Consider the following 22,297-nt stretch of genomic DNA (forward strand, 5'->3'; position numbering starts at 1 on the left):
GCAGCTTATACATGTTCTTGCCATCACTAAAGCTGCCTCTATAAGAAATGATGTCTTGAATGTCATGTTCAAAGTTCCTTAGTGAAAGATGGCCTATTTTATTGTTGGCACAAAGCCCTAATCCAGGGGGTTCCACAGCCGAGAGAGAGAGAGGCCTAAGGGACTGTGAAGTCCTTGTATTTGTAGTCTGTGGTACCTGCGAGGCCACAACCCTGCTGTCACATGGGAAAAGGGGGGGTTTGATTCATCTCTTATTTCACTGTCCACCCTGTGAACTCTTGGATTCTCATTTAAAGTGGATCGGTTTTTCTTTTCCTTATTTTCTGTCGTATACTGTTACAGTCGCGGATGCTCATTTTACATGTGGCCCAGATTTCAAGAACTGATGCCACCGTTTATGCAGGAAATCCCTGTGAAAATACTCAGGCTTCAGGATACTCTTATTGTTCAGTTTCCAACAGTTTTTATTTTTTCCTACTCTTGGATCTTTATGTCATAGAGAGGGTTCTTAATATAGTCATTTCAAGTCATAGGCTCTATATAACAGATCCCCCATTGGTATACAAAAGTCTCATTTTAGAAGGTCATCTTAAGCCTTTACTCAACCATTTTTGAAACCAAAATACAAATGAGTGAATCTGAGAAACCAAGGGGCACTTTATGCTCATTCTTGGGCTGAGCAATTAGATTTTAATCATAATTGTGGCTTCCAATATTAAAAACAAAATAATCTGAGAAAAACATATTATCTATTTATTTTTACTGCAAAATCGCTACAAAGTTCCTGGACAGTGGTGCATTTCCGCCTCTCCTTTAAGAGCTCAAACTGTTGCTTTCCAGTTCCAAGATTACAATATTGACCAAAATAATCATGATTATAGTTTTTTTTGAGCAGCCTTAGCTCGTACCAGTGTCTGCCATATGTAGACTGCTCATGGAGATTGACAAACTCTCGACTGGTCATCCATGGCCCACTGGTAGTGCTCCACCAATGTGGCCCGCCCCACAGTTTGAGAACCAGCATCTTATTGGCTGGGTCGTTTGCCAGGTTGTTATTGTAGCGGTCTTCTAAATCATTCAGCTGCTTCCTTAGAGAGGATCTCGTCCCACGGTTGGATGCGCTCCAACTCGAGGACTGCAGCTGGCATCAGTAGTCCTCCTCCTCCTCTGTGCTCTCCACTGTGAACCAGTTAACAGAATCTGTTGCAGGTGGAGATCAGGTTCAAAGAATGCAGGCTTAAGGCACACTTCTGATTTGGCTTTGCCATCAAATCGTCAATTTTGCTTTGGAAGTGAGCCAGAAATATCTGCGTGGCAGTTTAAAGCTGGGTGAATTCACTTGGATAAGTTATGGATGGAGGGAATTTTACTTCAGTCATAAAAATCCTAAACAAGGAGGAGGAAACAAGTTAGACTGGATCATCTCTCCAGCCAGAAAGAATGAGAGCATATTACTTTGTAGTCTGTCTTCTGGACACGTTGTTAAGGGGATTAGTGTAAGAGCAGTCGGATTCTCTGATAACCAAGTTTCTCTCATCACCTTTCCTTAACCGTATGACATTTTCCTTTGACATAAGGGAAAGGAGATAGGAGGTCATTTCTGGACTATTCGACCGTACCCCATGTCTCAGGCACGCAGTCCCACCCACCTGCAGTTCAAACCTTCAGCCAATCAGAAGAAAGTTGCCCTGAAGGGACAGAAATTAAAATGGCTTGATTCAGTCAGAGGATTAACTGCAGGGCTGCACTAAGGTCCACTATAAGGTAAATTAGGATTATTTTAATCAGTGAATGCAGTGGTGCCCAAGAATAAAATATATAGGTGGAGATGAGCATTAAAGCCCATACATACAACTTATAGTAACTCAGGTATGAGTTTGCTCTGTTTTTTTTTCCCTCATTAATTGCAGTGTTTCACCGCAGTGCTGCTGTGATTTAACTCTCACATTTGGAACACTGGAAATGTTTTTTTCCCCTCCCCTGTTTTGACATTTGTTCAATAGTCAGTAAAGTTACAAACTTCTATAAGGACGACTTAAAATTGATCAGGAAGAGAGCGGCCGGGTCTGCCCGAAACAAACACGTTGTTATTGTGTAGCTACAGTGTAACCTCTGCTCGTTTACTCGTCAAATGAAAGGCTGAAAAGATTGCAATTTTCGTACCAAAATGTTTCCGCTAATAAGACCGTTCACTCCAATTTGAGGTGTTTCTGATTCCGACTATGAGAGGGTTATTTGCAACTAAAGCTTAACTCACTTCTGAGCTCCACAAAACAACACAATAGTGAGTTTGACAGCTAAAGCAAATTAGCCTTGGCAGCACACCTCTGATATCTTATTGGCAGGCTGCTCTCTGTAATTGCTTGCTTAGATTTAGACTAGGACATTGCTGTTTGTGTGTGTGTGTGTGTGTGTGTGTGTGTGTGTGTGTGTGTGTGTGTGTGTGTGTGTGTGTGTGTGTGTGTGTGTGTGTGTGTGTGTGTGCGTGTGTTACATTCACACACACATTGCTCTGCATGTTCTAATCCATCACTTAAATGTCAAATCTCTCCCCACTCAGGGTCAGTAAAGTTGATTAGAGGTCCAGAGGTTCGTCTCCTACTGAGCTTCACTTTAAGGACTTTCCAAGTCAAGGTTGATGCCAGTGATAGTTTTCCAACCTGGTGATGTCACGGTTTAACACTGCAGGGCTGGAAGTTTAAATTAATGTATTTTTTTATTTCCTATAATTTTATTGTTGCTTTTCCTGGAGCAAAAACGAACAAATTAATATATTTTCCGGGTAATTTATGTTCAGTAGCTCATTAGTTGCCAAAGGCATGTTGACCTAAATAGAGCCGACTGACTTGAAAGCTGGAACTGAGCAATGGCTGCCCATAAGGACCAAAGGTTATACCAAAGTGGGTCAGGCTGTCGCGATAGAGCGAAGAACAAGGTCAGAAAACGGAAAGGAGGGTCACACAAAAAGGTAGGCCTCAGATGAGGAGACGGGACTGACCTAGGACAAGCTGACCTAGAAGAAGATAGTACAAGAGGCAGGGGCGGGAGCTGATGGTGTCTTGACGCGGCAGAGACCGGAGGCTACAGTCAGACAGTAGTAATGGGGAGCTGCAGCCCCCCCCAGGCGATGAGCTTCCTGTCTCCTCTCACAACGGAAGAGCCGAGTGTTGCAAGAATCTCACCGTTAGTGAAAAAGGATGAAACGGGTGTCCGTTTCTCTCTTTGTGTTCAGGGTTTGTTCAATGAAAGTACATTTCACCATCCAGCTTTGAAAGAAGATATTTGAAACATTATGTGCATTTATATATTATACAGCAGATTTATGTTCACATTGAATGTTAAAGGAAATTAGTGAATGAAATATTTGTGGTGCAGACCGCTGTGAAAAGCACAGTAAAGTATAAAGCACCAATGGGCTTTATTCTCAAACCTTTAATCATTGCAGGTTATCTAACAATTTTTAAGAGGAGTACACGTGTTTACATAATCCAGTTATAGTGTGTTAATCTACGGTGTGTAATCATAGTCTGAGTTACAGCACAAGCTAATTTACAATCTGACTTCAGTGGTTTCAGTGGCTTGTTTGCGGTTCTCTCTGCCTTTAGTTTTTGTCAGGCTGTGTTGTGTCGTCCAGTCTGAATCTGAGCAGAGATTACAGCCCTGCACACTCCAGAATTCATCCTGCTTCTATCAGCAGTCACATCATCAATAACCACCGGCATGTTCCACCTGCAGCCATACATGCTAAAACATTGCCTCCACCATATGTGACAGATAATGTGTTATGCTTCAGATCATGAGTTGTTTCTCTCCTTCACACTTTTCTCTTCCTACCAAGATTAACTTCTGGTACGCGTTTATCTTGATTTTAGTTTTTTTTTTTAACTGTGCAGGCTATTTTAGCTGTCTTCTGGCAAAGTTTAATCTGGACTTCCTGTTCTTGAGTGCAACCGGTGGTTTGCACCTTGTTCTAAACCCTCTGATTCATTCATGAAGGCGTCTTTAGATTGTAAACGGTGTTCTTGATTTTGTAAGAACTTGTGAAGGAGTAACCACGGAAATAATTCTGTCCTCATCCACTTTCATTGTCTTGTGTGGTCTTTTGAGCCTTGTGGAGTTGCTAAGCTGGTCAGATTGTTGATTTGACCACGCCTGTTGTTTTGGCCGTCTCACTGATCCTCTTTCACGTACACTCTCTTTGGACCTCATGGTGAAAACCTACCAAATGCAAATTCACCACCTGGAATCAACACCACCTGCTTAAATTTTCATAGAAAAACACTGAACAGGCCTCACGTGGCCACAAAACTGCTTGTCAGCAAAGTGTCCAGTTACTTTGTTGCCTTTAAAAATAAGTGACTGTGTCTAAAATTGTCTGTAATTTCTACAATTTTTTCATTCAACCCACTGCATTAAAGCTGCACATCTCATTGTATGTTGATGTGGTTTTAACCTCTCGGCTTTAGACATTTTTTAAAAAATGCAAATGTGATTTTCAATTTATTTTAGTTTGAAAATAATATTTAGCAATGACGACTTTAATCAAATGAAATTCCACTTGCACGGTCTACTTTTAAAAAATTGCCTAACCATAGAGAGCTCAAATAATGCAAACTTTCCCACCTTTCACCCCATAGTTTATTAAATAGTTTGTAAATTAAGCTTTTATATCACTCTAATTCTATTTTCAAATTTTGAACAACACTTTTCCTTGATTCATTTCTTTTTTCAGTCCAATTTCGCTCGAAGGGACCCTGAGATTTCTGTCAGAGTTCCATTTTAAATTAAAACCGATCTTTTCATGTGGTGCAAATGATTTTCATCCCATACCCTTTTCTGGTTTGCCTAAAATGACTCCGACTCTGCATGTTGGGGTCCAAAGTGACCACACCACTTGTCCCCCCACTTTGTCAGAAGTAGTTGCCAATTACACATTTGAAGTTTACACAAGCACGCACATATGAAACAAGAACATTATTTCCCTAAGAAGCAGAAAAATGGGTTTAAAAAATGGTGTGCTTGCCCCTTTTGGAGCGGGCAGCCTGTCGACGCCTCTTCAGAGGGCCTGTTAAAGGTATTTTAGATCAAAGTCAAAGGCGAATAAAGACCTCCGCTCCACACTTTACTTCAATTTCCCCCACCTTACTGGAGCATTGTGCCTCTGCTGTTGAAGTGAATAAGGGATGGCTCTTTGTGCCGCTTCACACAGCGACGAATTCCTCTTTGACCTACTCTATCTCTTCTTTTTCCCTCCATCTCTTGCCTTTTTTCGTTTCATCTCTCACTGTCACTCCCCTCTTTGGCTTCCCACTCTGCCTCCTATTGGAGGTGAAATTAGCTCAGGCTACACCTTTTCAATCTTTTCCTACCCAGCATATTCTTCCTGGCATCCCCCTGCTTTACCCAGCTATCAAACGGTATATATGATAGATTTTGGGCCTTTACTGAGGTACAGGATGAAAACTGAGTGATCTCTGGCCTTTGTTCCCTTCTTCTAACCCCCTCCTTTCCCACCTCAGCTCTTCACGCTCTCATGAGCTGTGGCAGAGCCTGTTCATTAAGAAGCTCTGTGATTATTTTTAATGTGGAGTCTGCATCAGGCAGTGTCCCTTCACTCCTAATGAAGCTCTGTCCTGGGCCTCAAAGACACAGCGAAACAAAAAAAAGGAGCTGTTCCAAGTTCTCCCTGCATTAACTCTTCTGTGATCTTCGGGTTCATAGCAATTAAAATCAGTTCCTTCTTTCTTGTATTAAACATTTATACATTTAAAGGAATTTGAGCGACAAGTGAAATTATATTAAAAAGTGTTGGGGAAAACCGATCAATCTGAGGACAGCACCGTGACACCAGGGCTTTGGCTGGTATTGTAGTTTAAGTTCTCCCTCATCTTCTGCCTTTTTCTACCATCATAAAGTCAAAAATACATACAAATAAATATATACATAGCAATAACAGTTTAAATAAAGGAGCAGTAAGAAAAAAGTGAACTAAGCTTTGACTAAAAGCACTCAGTTTTAAAACTGATTGTCAGTTCTTGGACAGGTTTTTATGAGGGATGGGAGACTAATCCAGAGCCCGGGGCCGATAATCAGTTTCATCTCCCCGCTTACCTCAAGAGTGCTTCCAACATGGCAGCCAGTATTAATTTGATTCGTGAAAGTAACGTACTTACACTTGCATTTGACCAAAGGCCTCAAACATCAGCTTGTGTGTGTCAAACACTGAGGGTCATCGCTTGTGTTGGGACGTACGAATCCAGCTACAGCTCTGAGGCCAAACAGCAGCTTTCAGCGGGCTCAGAGGAAGTGCGTGAAGTCTGCGGTGCAGCCACGAGCACGCTCGCTATTTTGTTTGACATTCACGCGATTCTGCACCGCGAACTCATGACGAGTCATCGCAGAAGATTCCGCACATATCGCAGACTCACAAGTTAATGATGAGTATTTCAAAAGGGGAAATGTGATAATACTGTTATGAATAAACTCTTTTACATGGTGAATCATTGAGTTTATGAATTGTTGGTCTAGTTCAGCAGTTGTAGTGTATATTTTTCATGGTAAATGCCCTGTTACTTATATAGTGCACTTTTACTCTTCCTGGGCACTCAAAGCCAAATTCACCCATTCACACACATCACTTTATTCTATGCCTTTGAGTGCTTTCTAACTGTCTTGCACACACTCAGACCCACCATCTTGCCCAGGAACACTTTGATATATGTACTGGAGGAGCTGAGGATTGAGCCACCGACCTTCTGGTTGGCAGACGGCCAGCTCTGCCTCCTGAATCACAGCCGCCCTGAGATAAACAATTGGTCAAAGGAAACAAAAACAGAAGCGTAATCAAAAATCTAGACAGATGCATCTCTGCTTAATATGCTGTAACTGCAGTTTCACTCAGTTTTAACCTCGGATCTCTTTGGCTGCGGCTCATAAAAGGCAGAGGCGCTAAAAATTGGACAATAAACTTTGGCCTTTTTTCTCTTTGATGTCAACCTCCTCCTCATTTTCTTCCTCTGCATCTTCCCTTCTCGTCTTCGGACTTCCCCTCCTGCAAGGAGCTCTTAGCTGTAGATGGATATGTGCTCCGCTGCTGCTGAATATACCTCCCTGCTCGCACGGCGCTCGCTCACGCCCACCCTACCCGGCGCTTCCTGCCTGCCTGCCTGGCATGGCACCAGCCCACATCTGCAATGCTAATCTATAATTCTGTTTAATTAATGACCATTACAGCAGCAACAGCAGTTGTGTCCCCCCCTCCCCCCCTCATCCTGCCCTGTCTAGCACTGTGCAGGGAGTTAGAGTGTGCGCCCTGCCTTTCACTGATGGGGAGAAAGGCAGGAAGCTGATGTACAGTATCACAGTTGTGCTGTGAGCTTTTTCTAGGAATTGTTGGAGGGTTAAAAGATGTTCTCTAAAGCTGTGCGCACAGTTGCTGCCTTTGTGGGCTTAGGATTTTACCAGGCACTCCTGCAGGTGCACCAGAGATTTTTTTTAAAAGCATTTTTCTTTCTTCTTGCCTTTAAATTTGAATTGCAATCAAAGCTGAAGGATTTCTCCATAAAGGCCTGCTACTTCAGACTGCTTCCGAATTGTCACACAGCCTGTCAGTGCAGCTGTTCCCAGAGGCCACCCATGAAATGTACATCAGCCGACTTCACCGTTTCTGTTGAAAGACTAAAAGCTTGGTAGATTTGTCGAGAGAGCATGATGCCTTTCATGCCCCATTGATGTGTAGCTGAATGACCTCATGTGAAACGTTCCCTGTTCCCACCCCCCCCCCCCCCCCCCTTCCCCTCCCTCCTCCCATCCATGTACTGTTTCATTTCCCGCTTTATCCTTCTGTAACCTTGCGTTTTTCCTTTCCATCTCTTTCCTCTGTTTACCTCACTCCCTGTTTCTTTATTTTTCTTATCCAGGGGCCACAATCAGAGGATGGAGTTCCTGGGAGACTCTATCATGCAGCTGGTAGCCACAGAATATCTCTTCATCCACTTTCCTGACCACCATGAAGGACATTTAACAGTAAGATCAAATCACTTAAAACACTCCCCTTAGGCTTTTTCCACCTGCAGGCACGCACCATTCACATCTTCATCTTTATACCCGTGTTTGGTCTTTATTCCACCGTCTCCTGCCTTCTGCATCATTTGAGGGGTGATTTTTCTTCCCCCACCTCCTTCTCTTCGCATCAATCTGTGACTCTTCCTCTTTCTTTTTTTTTTTTTTTTGTTTGTTTCCACAAAGTAACTCTCCACCACTCATCCCCTTCACACTGTGCCTGTATGTTTACTGTACTCCTCGTGATGGGTATTGTCATGAGACGGAACTGTTCAGTGGTTTTCAGCAACACATCTTTGTTGGCACATTTTTTGCAGAAGCTGTCAAGTGTCTGAAAAATAAAGTCGCGTGTGCGCGAACCTGCACGGCTTGTACCACAGGTACAAAGCAAATGATCACACTTTGAACATGCAAGTCCATTTTCTGACGGCGTCAAACAGCATCGCAGCTCCGTCTTTTTACTCGAGCATCAGCACTTCTCTTCACAGGACCGACTGCTGGAGGCTGCAGGGATTCAGGTGGTCTAAAAACCGAACAAGAACCTCTGCAGTTAGATATTTTTTTATGGATATTTCATGACGTAATTTTTATAAAAGCATCCAGCAAGCTTTGGTTTAGAGAATGAAAGCTCCAGCAATGCCCAAGAGTCAAGATGGGGGCACATCTGAAATGGATTTCAAATCGGGAGGAAGAAAAAGTGCTCATTCAACTAGTGTGCGTTTCTGTGGCTCCAATTGTGATTGCGTGTGTACTGTTAAGGAGGGCATATCACAGCAAGACACATTCAGTCATATTGCATTCCATTTGCTCTTTTCCACATCTCGTAGCTATATTTAAAGTGTTTTTGTTTTTCCTTTTAGGGACTTAAATGTACTTCAACCAGTCTAACATGTTGTAAAGGCGCTCAGCTCCGAGTCACAATGCAATATTTAACAGACTAACGTGCAATCACCCTGAAACATTTATTCAGCATAACCATGTCTGTCTTTGATGAATTATTTCATGTTTCTCTTCCATTTTGATTTTTCTGTGTATTTCTGCAGTGTGGATCTTTGGCTGGTGTTTTCACTGTTCTGACAGGCGGACATTAAAATGCGATCCTTCTGGGTTTTTTTTTCCTCATCTGCAGCTCCTCCGCAGCTCCCTGGTAAACAACCGCACACAGGCCAAAGTGGCAGAGGAGCTGGGAATGCAGGAGTATGCCATCACCAACGACAAAACCAAACGCCCAGTCGCACTGCGGACCAAGACTCTGGCCGACTTGCTGGAGTGTATGTTCGCTCCTCTTTGATTCATCTCCACAAATTTAAAATGACTAGAAAGACTATCTTTATAGACTTTTATAGACCCCTACTCCTTTTCTTGTATGTCTCTCCAGAATGTGCAGTTTAAGATGGCAGCATGGTGTAACATTATTGATTTCTTTGTTCCCTCTGTGGTGGATGTCAAACAAAGTCACTTCTCTGCCTAAGAGGCTGGAAAATGCTCCCTGTGTGCTGCTGTAGTTTTTATTTTCTTCTTTTTTAATCTACCAGCTACAGCTGCTAGGATCTCTCATAATTAATAAGCTATTAATTAGCTTGTGGTATTCTACCAGCTTAATAGAGTTTTATTATTTACCAGTACAAGACTTCCAAAGAATTCTAATTACAGTATGATAAAGCCCTTTTCAGACATGGCATATGCAGGATTGCTCATCAGGACTGTAGTCTGGAGCAGCCATGGGAGTTTGACCACGTGTGGACTTGGAGAAGGCTTACGACCCCCGGGGTTACCTGTGGGGTACACTGTGGCAGTACATTATGGACCATCTGGTCCTTGTATAATCAAAGTTAGAGCTATGTCGTCATCTTTGGCACAAAGTATCCTGGGATCTTACTCACGAGTGATGGGAAGGTGGAGTGGAGTAGAAGGAGAAGGAGAGCTAAGTTGAAAGGCAAAGCACTTGAGTTATCTGTCCATTCCTAACCTCACCTGTTGTCAGATCTGGGGAATGACTAAAAGAGGAAGGTCATGAATACAGCACCCTAAGGTAGTTTCCTCTTTTTTTTTGGAGGGGGGGCTTGGACTTCCACACGGAGGTCGCAGTAGAGCCGCTCCGCCTTTGTGTTGAAAGGAGCCAGCTGTGGTGGCTTGACGCCCCTTGGGAGGGTTTCTGGGTGCACCCAACTGGAAGAAGAAGGTAGACCCAAAACCCGCTGGAAAGATTATATATCTCATCTGGCCTGCAAAGGTCTTGGGAGGCCCTGGGGGAGAACAAAGTGTTGCTGGGCAGCTGCTGCTGGAGTGGAGGTGGGATGCAAAGTGGCTTGCAGAGGCCGCAGCAACTGTAAGATGTCTGAAGCGGCGTGTCTCCACCAATATAAAGGTCTTTTCAGACATTTCATTGTATTCTTCAGTCTCTTAAAGTGGCAGCTTTCTGCCTCTTAGATGTGGATCACAACTTCTTTCAGACATATCCACAACAAGCCACAGTACTCACATGATATTATGGACAATGAGTTTTCCAAACATGGCTATTATGGTTATTTTTGTGCTGTCTGTAATGTTTAGGGGACGATCAAAAGCACTGTCTGTTTGTTTTTTGTTTTTTTTAGGCTTTCTGGTTATTGTCAATGGCAGTGAGCAGTTAGCTCCAAAGATTTGCTAGTTGAGTCTGTGCTGAAGTGACCAGGAGTGAGAGTTCTGACACCACATCTGATAGTGTGTCTCATAACTATGGCTTAAAAAGCTGTAAATACAGCCAAAACACATGCTCTAGAAGTGGTGAGTTTGTGCTTTTGTCTCACTCCTGTTTGCACAGAGTGAGTTTGTTTTTAATCATTAGCTAAATAGAAAAATAGAAATAACAAAGAAGTGAAAAATAATGTGCCCCATGGCAGTGGCAGTGAGTAGGCTGCACCTGCCACTGTCATTCAAATCTATTTTAGTATGTATAAATTATAACTACGAGCACAGTATAATTAGTGTTGGGCCACCTGTTTTTCATGATTTTCTTCATATTTGTCCAATTTAGTGATGAGGACCTATGTTAATTTGACCATCTATTTAAGGTGTAAACAGGGGGGGCACCCGCAGTGAGGTGACTTCAGTCCACCAGTGCGGCACTTCTGTTCTGTCAAACTCATCTCTGAGTTTGTGGGTGGGAAGCCTTTTCAGACATGTGAGTTAGAAATCTGTGGTTTGTTTCTAGGCCACGCTCTGTCATAACGGCCAAAAAACATCTAGACAAATAAATCAGCCGGTGCTAACTTATCGGAAATATGCCATAACTGTATGGGAAAAATGTACTTGAGGATTGTCTGTTGTGTTCAATATTTTCTGTCCACTGGATCACACTGACAGATTCATTTTTCACGAGCGCATATCATTAACCGTAAAAGGATTGTTTTTAAATGTCAGGTCGGTCAGGGCCACTGCTGTTAAAATAGCGTTGTTATTCAATCTTTTGCAACTTATATTTGGTGGTACGGTGTGTTTTCGAGACCTCCACATGCGTACATGGACAGCTAGCAGCAAGAGCGGAGCAGGCGTCGATGACCCCTGGGATGGTCCGATGATCCTGTTGCCCCCTCTGCGTGTTCACCGATGACCGATGGCACTCCCAGTGTGGGAGGCAGAGGAGGTTAACATGCACCCATTAGAGTAGCGCTGTCTGCACTCCATAACGTCTCTGTAGGTTCTCAGTCACCCCGGTTGTTGGAGGTCACCCTCCATAATGTACAGTGTGTGGCCCAAACCAAAAAAAACTCAACAGCATGCAGGTGACTCTCACTTTCAGCACGAGGAGATGCTTACATGTTGACGTACCGTACAGCAGTAAATGATTCGGCTTTACTGCAATTAGTTAACATAAGATGCCAGCCCAAGCAGATGAACCAGGATAAAGTCACAGCATTTCCACAGCTCTTGACTTTTTTCCCTGTAGTTCCACTAATTCAGCCAGTCTGTTTTTGTTATATGTTTAAAATAGTTCATTCTTGTCTTCCTGCATCGTGATCTTCGCGCACACAGCAGAATTTTCCACCCACAGAAACACCCTGTGGGGGGGTTAAGAAGATGAACTAAACAAAGGCCTCTGCAAGTGCAGTCGCATTAAGCTCTCATTTAAAAATCAAGCCAACAGTCAGAAATATGAACGCCTGTGTCGCAAGCGTCTGTTATAAGTGAAGATGCGAAATGAAACTGTAGTGAGGCCGATTCACTTTGTTTTGAGTTGATCAATCACACAACCTTAGTTAGCTGAAAGCTTAAATAGAACAGTTATAAGCTGATGATTTGGGCCCTTAAACAGTTTCTGTTGTCAGACCATGAGTTTTATTTTATAGCCTACTTATCAAATATGATTGTTTCTCAATCCTCATGCACATAGGTATACGTGAAATCAAATAAATCAGGCTAGAAACAACATTTCCTTGATTTCAAGCCCACAGTGAAAATGAAGTGTAAGGTAACTATAGCAAGACTGAACAGGAATTTGTGAGCAGAGGAATTTGCATGCAGAGTGAGAATGGAAGTAGACCTCCTGTGAATTGGAAGAGACCCTTCACGGTCCACATTAGGCCAACAGGGGGAGCAGGCAGGGACAGGAAATGTGGTACAAAGGGAATCAGAAATGAACCGTTGCTGTTTGGTAGATTAAGTGAGGGGGGGGGGACCCTAAAAATCACTAATGTTTTTCAGGCTAGCATTCAATAGACAGACCTTAATGCATGAATCACAAAACAACACAGAGCTTCATATCATTTGCCTTTCAAATCATCCCTCAAAGTTTGCAGCGGAGCAGAGTTGATGACACGGGAAGAGGACGAGGGGCAGCGCTGGAGATGAGTGCAGCTCTTCTGTATATGAACAGTTGTGCCCTGCAGCCACAGCAGGCCCTCACCGGCCTCCTGAAATATATTACCTATTATTTCTCTCTCATGTCCCACTGTCTTAGTCACAGGGATGAGTGAATGCAGTGGCATCTAATGGAAGGGGAAAACAAAGGGACAGGCATGAGATGAAGATGACACCCAGCACCTTCTGCTTACATTTCATATCTTTTTTCAGTGCACTTAGGCTGCCAGTTATTTATTCAGCTTGACATACAATTTTATCTTATATATGACATGTTTCTGTGAACTCTGTGTGGCCCTTGCAGTTCCAATTTCCTGTGTGATAGAGAAGGACAGGCGGCTACAGAGCCATCTTTTCCAATTGTTAACATTAACATCACGTCCCTCACTGAGGGAGGCCGCTGCTAAGGTCTCTCTTCTGGTCTTTGTTAATGTTTTATTTACTACAGAAGCAGGAATAGAGCTGATTGTTAAACAAAGCAACCCCCTTTTTTTCTTGTTTAAAAAGAAGTGCTTTCTTTTTTTTTTTTTCGCAGCTTTCATCGCAGCTCTCTACATTGATAAAGACCTAGAGTACGTGCACACCTTTATGAACGTCTGCTTTTTCCCTCGACTGAAGGTGAGTCCCTATTGATAGCCATTCACCGCTCGCACCTGATCAATGAGCTGCTGAGCCAAGCACCTAATAGAGAAAGAACCAGGGAGATGATGAGGAGGGAGAGCTAATGGCAGGGCCCTAATGGCACTAGCATCGACGTGAGGCCTGAAGTGGTGCTTGGCTTTTGAATGCCTCTCACAATGGCGGCTTGGGTGCCTATTTTAGTCATCTTTAATGGGAATCACATGGGATGCATGCATTGGCTTGTTAATGTTACTCATCTGTGTTTTTCTATTGATCCGAGAAGTGCTTGAAGTTGCTGACGGCATCCACTTCTGGAGTGTTGCAGGAGCTGAATAAGTGCTTCAGCCACTAACTTCAATGGCAACTTGCGCGTTAGGAAGGACAGGCATTATATCCTTAAGTGCCCAAGTCTAAGTTTAGATAGAAGAGCCCTAAGCTTTCTGTTTTCCCCTTGTTACAGCTGCTGCAGTGAAAAGGCACAAACCTAAACGGGCATCCATACACATACACGTGCTCGTATACAAGTTTCCCACACAGCGTGGACCTCTCTGTGTGAAGCTGCTGTAGCGGTCTGATATGCCATGCTAATTGCTGTCTTGGTGTGCCTCTCCAGGGAGAATCCCTAGCTCTAGAGGAGCTGAGCTTTGCGTCATGGTCGCTGCAAGAGAGCACCTCATTTCCACTTCCAAGAGAAAAGTTGTGAAACATCCAGCACGTCTCCTTACATAGCCCTCTGGAAACCACAGTGTTGCAAACTGTGCTGCTTCATCCAATTTAGATGGAAATAAAGAAGCAAAACCAGGAACATAAATGCTCCTTTCCTTATGTTACTGTTTTTTTTTTTTTTCCCCCGTTTCCATTATGCATGTTAAGGTGTTTGAATGAGTATAAATGCATCACCGAATTTGAAATGTACAAGAGGTAGGCTATAAGCTACAGCCAAATTTCTCAGCCTTCAGCTAAAGGAGTGTGGATGCCCCCCAGAGAGAGGGAAACCGGGAAGGAGGAAAAAGGGGAAGCAAAGCACGGAAGCAAGAACAGTAGAGATGGAGGGCTGGGAGGGGGCTGTAAAGCGAGAGAGTAGGGTAGCATGAGCAACAGAAGCACTCTTTGTAGAAAATTAATAGGAGCAGACAGTTCTGGATTCAAAGTCTGCCTTTTTATGACAAGGCTGCTTCCCTGTTAATGGAAGGGCTTTTAGAAGTCCCCCTTGGATAAGAGAAATGTATCAGAGCTGCACACCTGGGAGACTCCCAGACGCTCTTTATTTCTGGCCTGGGATTGGCTTTTGTCTTAAGTAGCCTGTGATTTGTGCTCACCGCCAAGACATAGATGGAGAGCCAGTCAGAGAGAGCGCAAATAAGTCCAAAAGGGGGTAAAAGCCTAGAGATGGCAGGAATGAAATAAAAGCATGAGCGACTGAAGGAGAATAGTTGTAACTGCAGATGATTTTTTTTTTTTTTTTTTTTTCCTGTGTTTCTGATTCTTTGAAATAAATGGGTGAAGAGAGCTAGTTTGGTCACATGTGTTCGCTTTGGTTTGTGTGTTGCAGGAGTTCATCCTGAACCAGGACTGGAATGACCCCAAGTCTCAGCTGCAGCAGTGCTGTTTGACCCTGAGAACCGAAGGCAAGGAGCCCGATATCCCACTCTACAAGTAAGATCCCATATTACCGAGGCTTGCATATATTTCCTTCAACATTATCTAGATGTACCAGTGTGTGATTGGAGGTTGGTAATTGTCTTTAGTGCTAACTTTATATAAAAATGCAAACTAGAAAAAAGTAAGGCAAGTTTCATACCTGACAGCCACACTCTTAATTGACATAAACCATATAATAACTGCTTTAGTTTAAAAACCAAACAAACAAAAACCTCTTTAGCCATTAATTTTTTTTCTTCACATTTTTGGCCACAGCGGCTTTTATCGGCAGTGGAGGGAGACAGGAAATGGGGGAAGATACAGTGGAAGACGCAGGCAAATTGGCAACAGGCCGGGACTCAAACCCGTGCCGCAGCGCGGCATATGTATGTGGTCACCGGCTCCACCACTAAGCCACCCGGGCGCCCCTAGCCATTAATTTTAAAGGCTCTTAATGTCATGGAAAACATAAAGACTGTAGAAAAAATGGACATAGCTTCGCAATCCTGAAAGTAAAGCCAATGCTGAAGTTCCCTAAACCTCCAGTCTTACTAATGGCCAGCAGGGGGCGACCCTTGTAGCTGCAAAAAGACTTCTGGTGGTATAGAAAGCTATGTGACATCAGTAAATATTTTCCTGATGACCTAGCTTGTTATAAGTCACAAAAACAAGAAAAAAAAAAACTGTCCTGGCTTTGACAGTATTTTGATAGTGAAAACTATAATGAGAAACCAAGCTAAAGTTAAACAGATATCTAAAACTTAGTTTGGGCCATGAATTTCACATTGGCTACTTTGTAACTTTAGCTCTTAAAATAATGAACAAATAGGCTCCAGCCCCCCTGTGATGGATGGATGCTGATTTCCTACCTAGATAAGCCCTGGGATTTGAATTGGCTTAACTGGCCAGTCAAAAAGGTTTACACATTTGAAACATCCCTCGGTTTGATTCTGGGAGGAGACAATCCCTTGTGATCTGGAAAGGCATCAGGTATAAATCTGCCAAATCAAATATGCGGAGTTACCTGCTGTGGCGACTCCTCCTGAATAAGAAAGTAGCTAGCATTTCATCCACTCAACATCTGGCTAAGCTAGGTTGCTAGCATTCAGCTCAGTTAGCGGGCAAGCTAACATTAAAGATCAAGAGACTAAGAAAAGACAGCGACCTAACTTAGCACAGTATCTGCTAATTCAGCTAAATTCCCATTTGGCTCAGAAGGTAGTTCTTAATTTTGAAATTGCTTTATTAGACAATGTTATTTAGTTTAGCTTGGCTGCTAATAAACGTTAGTGCTCACAGAATACTGAGTGGACAGGCTGGGTAGCCTGCCAAATTAAAATTGGCACACAGAAATGGTTTACCTCTAACTGGTGATTTCTGCACAACTATCAGAATGCACTGCAACAGGGGTAAACTTTCTCTGTAATTTTTAATTTTCTTTATTTCCTTCAATTTATACAAGTCCTGTTTGGGGCGTTGCGTTGTTGTACCTACCAGTGTGGGTACACACATTTGCACACGAGTGCAAGTGTCTATATCTTTAACTCTGGTCTAATTAAAAGCCATTTCACAATTTATTGTTAACTGTTTCTAGTTTTTTTATGTCTTTATGTAATGTTGAAGCTTTTTAGCTTTGTAGCAACATATTTCAATAATTTAGACATTATATTTTTTAAGCAGTCTAAAGACATTTTTAAGGTGGTGCTCCTCACTTAGTATGTGTTTTATGCTTAAAATGTTTCAAGTTGCATGTGCCATCCTGTTAGTTATAAGAAATTCTGTTTTTTGAGATTTGTGTGCCACCTAATCTAAGTGTGTATACACATGGGTGCACCATACACTGATCAGTCTCTTTTGTGTGAGCCAAACTCTGCACGGTTCAAGCATCATGTGGGCTGCAACCAACAATCAGAGAAATGAAATGGCACAAACATAATTTACAGGCCTACTTGTCATCGAGCCCTGAACATTTTTGAACAACTGTGTAAAGGTCTTTTGTTGTTGTGATGAAAAAAAAAATAACATGCCCAAAGAGACCTCTTATTTGACAAAAGTCAAGGAGCAAGTGTCATTTGACAGAATGCTTTTGAGAGCTGCCATGATGCAGTGTGTTTGTCACCACTGGAAACTGGCAAACACAGTTTTCTCAGAGCAAAAGAAAAAATAGGGGGGGTCAACTTGAGGCCCATGGGTGGCTGGAGATGGAGCGGTTCGGCGTACAATGAGCTCCACAATTCTGCATCTAATCTGTCCTCCTTTCCTCCCTGTCTCTCTTCCCTTGTATTTATTTGAACATCTCCCCCCCCCCACCCCCCCACCCCATGTTTATTATTCTGTCTATCTGCCCGGCTCATGGCGATTTTTGACACAGCACAGTTCTGACACCGCAATCAACACTTCCCTCCCCAACTCCACTGCCCACAAGAACGTGAAGGAGAAACAAATAGAGCTCCTGGGTGACCTGAATTTCAACAATTCACACAGCCCCACATGTACAGGAGACACAAGCTTACATAAAACCCAGCCACTGATGAATGAAGGCTTTTCCTCCGTCCCTCAGCGTAATTATTTCTTTCTTTGTTCTCGTTTGATGTATACACAGTAGCAGCCAGTAATATTGAGCACTCCCTTGACCTCCTCATGAGATGACCTGACCCCTGTTGGTCGATAAGCCAGATTCATACAACTTTTATAGTGTTTCATAGAGCAGTTGTTCGGGGTTGAATCTGTCTTGCTGTCTTAGAAGTCTGTGGGATTTGTTTACAAGTGTCAAGGGTAGAGAAACACGGAGTGAGACTAGAGTGTGAGTTAGAAAGGAAGAGACTAAATGACCAAGGGAGGCAGGGAAGGACACAGGAAAAAAAAAAAAAAGGGAAAGGAGTTAATGTACCAAGCCCCCTGCTAAAGGTTCCCCGGTGAATGTGCCTGGCTGATGACAGATCGACACCTCGGCCCTGCGCTCTATCACTTTCCTGTACATCTAGACACACCAGGGAGCACGCATATACACCCATTCCTCATTGTACAGAAAGTGGCTCGAGTCTGCAAGTAGCTGCTTTTAACGCGAGCGCGGCACAGCAGAGCTGCCGACTTCCCGACAGCCCCGCGGATTTCCCCTTTTATTCCGTCTCCTTTTGTGTTATTTTAGCACCGCGATAATTCCAAGTGACACGCTCTCCCCGTTGAGATTTGGCTAAAACAGCGCACGCAGGAGTCTTATTAGCTCAGCACATGCTATGTGCTTCTTCATTTGTAAGTGAGAAAGGGGGCTGAATTATTGATAAAGTGTCATAAGTGACCACATTGCATTAAAAATGGATTTGCTCTCCTGAAATAAGTAAATTGTCTGTGAATAATTTAGGTGACTCACAGCTTGGGTCTGAGATGTTTATGCTAATGTTAACATTTCAAACAACTGTCTTGTACACATGTCCCTGCAGAAATAAAACAAAGTCAACATCTGGCTGCTGCTTCTTTTTTTCTTTGTCTTTTTTTTTTTTTTGAATGAGGTGCATCTGTAAATTACTTGAGTGATAGTCTCTCGTCATTGCTCCCTCTTTAGCTTTTTCATTGTTTACCCTTCGAGCACCAAAGACTTGCAGGTCTCTCAAAGACTGTTGTCACTCTTTTATTTCAGTTCTTCTCTCTGCGTGTCATTTATTTATTTATTTTTTACCAAGCACAGATCCAGGCATCAGAAGATGAGAGTGGGGAGTTTGGGAGGCTTTAAAAATTGTTTATGTCCCTCAGACGGATTCTGCGCCTTCTCAAAGAGGGCTCTTTAGTTGAATTATATTTGTTCCAATTGAAAACTTTTATTTTTTATTTCTCTGAAGGACAATGCCCCTGACTGCCTGTACGCCTCTCTTTTTCTTATCCTTTCTAAACTCTGCCCTCCTTCCTCTGTTAAATTTGCAGGACCCTGCAGACGGTGGGGCCGTCGCACGCCCGCATTTACACCGTCGCCGTGTATTTCAAAGGGGAGCGAATCGGCTGTGGCAAAGGCCCAAGGTGAGTGAGACGGTACAATGTAATAAGACACAAACAAGACCAGGCGTTCTCCTTCTCAGTGCACTGCTAATGGGCTCGAGAATAATGGCTGCACTTTATTGATGGTGTTTATTATAGCAATTAAGCTGTAGTTGGCCTATTTTATTGGGGGAGACATTATGCAGAATGAAAATGAATCGATTCATTATTGATCCGACGTAAATTCTGTTATGGAAACATCTCTTTGTGCCGAGGAGTATTTGACGAGGCGACGCTGCAGCTGAGGCTGTGTTTAGGTCTACCTGAGCTATTGTGCTCACATTAGGACAGAAGTGTGTATTATTTATTTATTTATGTATTTTTTTTCCCGTGTTGGATCGCACACCTTTTGTGTGCGCTCACATATTCATGCTTTTGTAAAGTAAAGAAAGTGAATCTCTGTGCGAAGGCCTTTTCGGGGTTGGAGGGGTTGACGATAAAGCTGCAGCTGAGCCTGCGAGAAATGAAACCTAAATCCATCAAACATCTCCCCCCCCCCCCTCCAAAAAAAAAAAAAAAAAAAAAAACCTCCACATGTGAAAATCCCCTCCACGACCCCCTACTTGAAAGCGCTCTCTCTTGCTCTAAGCTGGCGATAAGTTTGTCCCTTCCACAGAATCTTTGGCAGCTTACTGTTTTTGTATTTACATGACTTAAGCTCCCAGCCACCTCCGCTGCTGGGCTATGATCACACACCACATAATATATACGGAGGGGACGGTGAATTGCAGGAGTAAACAGTGCCCAGCGCAGAGCCGCCAATAGGCTTACCTTTTTGAAATGTGTGCACTGTGTTACCTGAGATTGTTAGTGAAAAGGGCGCTTTCAAAACAAATATAATGCACTTTTGATAATCCTCTCAATATTGGCTGTTTTTTTTTCTTCTTTTTTTGACAGGAATTCAAAAAAGGACATTTTAAATATGCTAAAAACCTTTTTCTCCCTCTGTCTCCTTTTCTTTTAAAAAAAATATTTCTAATCTAGCATCCAACAGGCAGAAATGGGAGCTGCGATGGATGCGCTGGAAAAATGTGAGTTGTTCAGCAACAAAGGCCTCTCCTCCTCTCCTCTCCTCTCCTCTCCTCTCCTCTCCTTGCCACACACACATTTTCACACTTTAAGCCTTTCACATGCTTTGCCTCAGTGTTGAATATTAGCTTTGGCTGTACAGTAAGCAAGATGGCTGGCAGAGAGCTGTGGCCTGACCAGCCGGTTGGCTGCAACATATAGGACATTAGGCTGTTTGAAGTGCTAGCCCAGAGCACAGGCATGGGGCCTCGCCAGAGATGGAGAAGCAATAAAACAAGGACGGGGGAAGCTAAGCATCCTCGACCATGTCGATCATCCCCGGGGGACCGCGGGAAGTTTGTTTCGAGAGCCATGCAAAGTTTGTTTTTTTTTTTTTTTAAATTTTGTTTTCAAGCCCTTTTTGGAGACCACGAGAGCGAGGCTGCACTCTGCTCCACTCTCTTATGCTCAGCGCTCCTCTTCAGATTTGAAGGAGTGCAGCTGACGCGTCCCCCTACGTGCTGCTTCGCTCCTTGGCTGTTTTCCATCTTGTCATTGTCTTTTCATCAAACACCACTTAAGGAAAATAGGTAACGTCACATTCACTGCTAAGTAAAAAATACAATTACAGAGCTCTCAGAAACACATCCACGAGCCACTTCCATCACCTCCAATTTGCTTTCCTATACTCTGCATATGTACGTGGGCATAATAACCTCCATTACTGTGAGAGTATAAAGAGTTTGGTTGTAATTTTTTGGACCAGGTTCACTTGCTATCTGTGTGACCGCATTAATCAAATGTACAATTTGTTCTTTACTCAACTAATTAGCTGGAGGTGAACACAAATGGCTTTGTTGGAACAGGCCTGTAGAATTTGCAGAGGGCACGAAGGTCAAACTTTGATTTCATTTGGCTTCTAAATGAGGCCTCCAGCCACTTGTGATTGATACTGTTTGCGCACCCAGGCTTTCGCTTTTTATGAAACATTAGCATTAGTATGTTATTATTTAAAGCCGCTGCCTCGGTCTCCCTCTCTCCCTCTGTTTCTGGCTCCCTCTTTCCCTCGCCTCCCTCCCTCCTTATCAGGGGGCGTAGTTCAGAGCACACACTCTCTCTCCTGTGTCTTCCTCCCTACCTTAATTCCACCCGTTTCCTCTCCCGAGTGTACACCTCTGTCACCATGATTGATAGATGCTCATTCCTAGTAAATGAACATTTCCCCCCTCATAAATTGCTGTTTCATGTGACTAGATTAGCAATGCCTTTTAAAAGGTCAGGTAATTTAAAGTCCTCTCTTCGAGTCTTCCTTCCTTTGGCGCAAAAAAAAAGCTTCTAGTTCAAGAGCTTTGTTTGACTTTGCGCTGTCACTTCATTTAAACCCACTAATTTACAAGTCAGCCGTCAGCTTGATGTACTCTCTACTCACACCCGACCTGTCTGTGTGATTCTGAGCCGTTTTTAAGAGTACTTACAATCCCGTGCAGAGGTCTCGAGCCACCCCTCGTTTCTTTATATTTTGTTAGGAAAATGCAAAATAGGTGCAGCGGGTTATTGAAACATATGCAAGCGTGCATGGAAATACTATATAAGGCAAAAAGTTTCTAGAATTCTAATGAGCTGGAAAGTCATTATTTGGTATGGACCACTTTTATTCTTGGAGACAACCTGAACTCTCTGAAGCAGCTTTCTTGTCATTTCTTTAAGTAGTTCTCCAGGCTTCCTGAAGGACATTCAAAGCTCTTCTTTGGATGTTGGCTGCCTTTTGTTCCATTCTCTGTCAAGATGATCCCACACTGCTTCAGAAATATTGAGGTCCGGGCTGTGGAGAGGCCAGTCATTGATTGATAGTGTTCCATTGTGCATTTTTCTATCTAGGTATGATTTTACAGCATTGGCAGTGTGCTTGGCATCATAGCCGTGCTGAAAAATGAAGCCATTGCTAATCAGATCCTTTCTGGATGGTATTGCACAGTGGATCAAAATCTGATGGTCCTTTTGTGTATTCATAATTCCATCAGTTTTGACAAGGTCTCCAACACCACTGGCTAAAATGTAGCCCAAAACCACGACAGAGCCTCCATTGTGTTTTACAGAT

The 22,297-nt window shown here is 43.1% G+C and overlaps 1 protein-coding gene across 2 annotated transcripts in view; it reads left to right on the top strand.

The window, feature by feature from the left end:
• Positions 1 to 22,297, top strand: part of drosha (drosha ribonuclease III) — a 126,841-nt gene that overhangs the window by 90,155 nt on the left and 14,389 nt on the right. For both annotated transcript variants that reach the window (XM_030757289.1, XM_030757290.1), the window contains 6 exons: positions 7,920 to 8,025; positions 9,191 to 9,332; positions 13,436 to 13,518; positions 15,074 to 15,177; positions 19,081 to 19,173; positions 20,176 to 20,222. In XM_030757289.1, coding sequence (XP_030613149.1) covers positions 7,920 to 8,025; positions 9,191 to 9,332; positions 13,436 to 13,518; positions 15,074 to 15,177; positions 19,081 to 19,173; positions 20,176 to 20,222 — 575 coding nt within the window. The remainder of the gene's footprint in view (positions 1 to 7,919; positions 8,026 to 9,190; positions 9,333 to 13,435; positions 13,519 to 15,073; positions 15,178 to 19,080; positions 19,174 to 20,175; positions 20,223 to 22,297) is intronic.

Source organism: Archocentrus centrarchus, chromosome 20 (genome assembly GCF_007364275.1).
Source record: "Archocentrus centrarchus isolate MPI-CPG fArcCen1 chromosome 20, fArcCen1, whole genome shotgun sequence".
Lineage (NCBI taxonomy): Eukaryota > Metazoa > Chordata > Actinopteri > Cichliformes > Cichlidae > Archocentrus > Archocentrus centrarchus.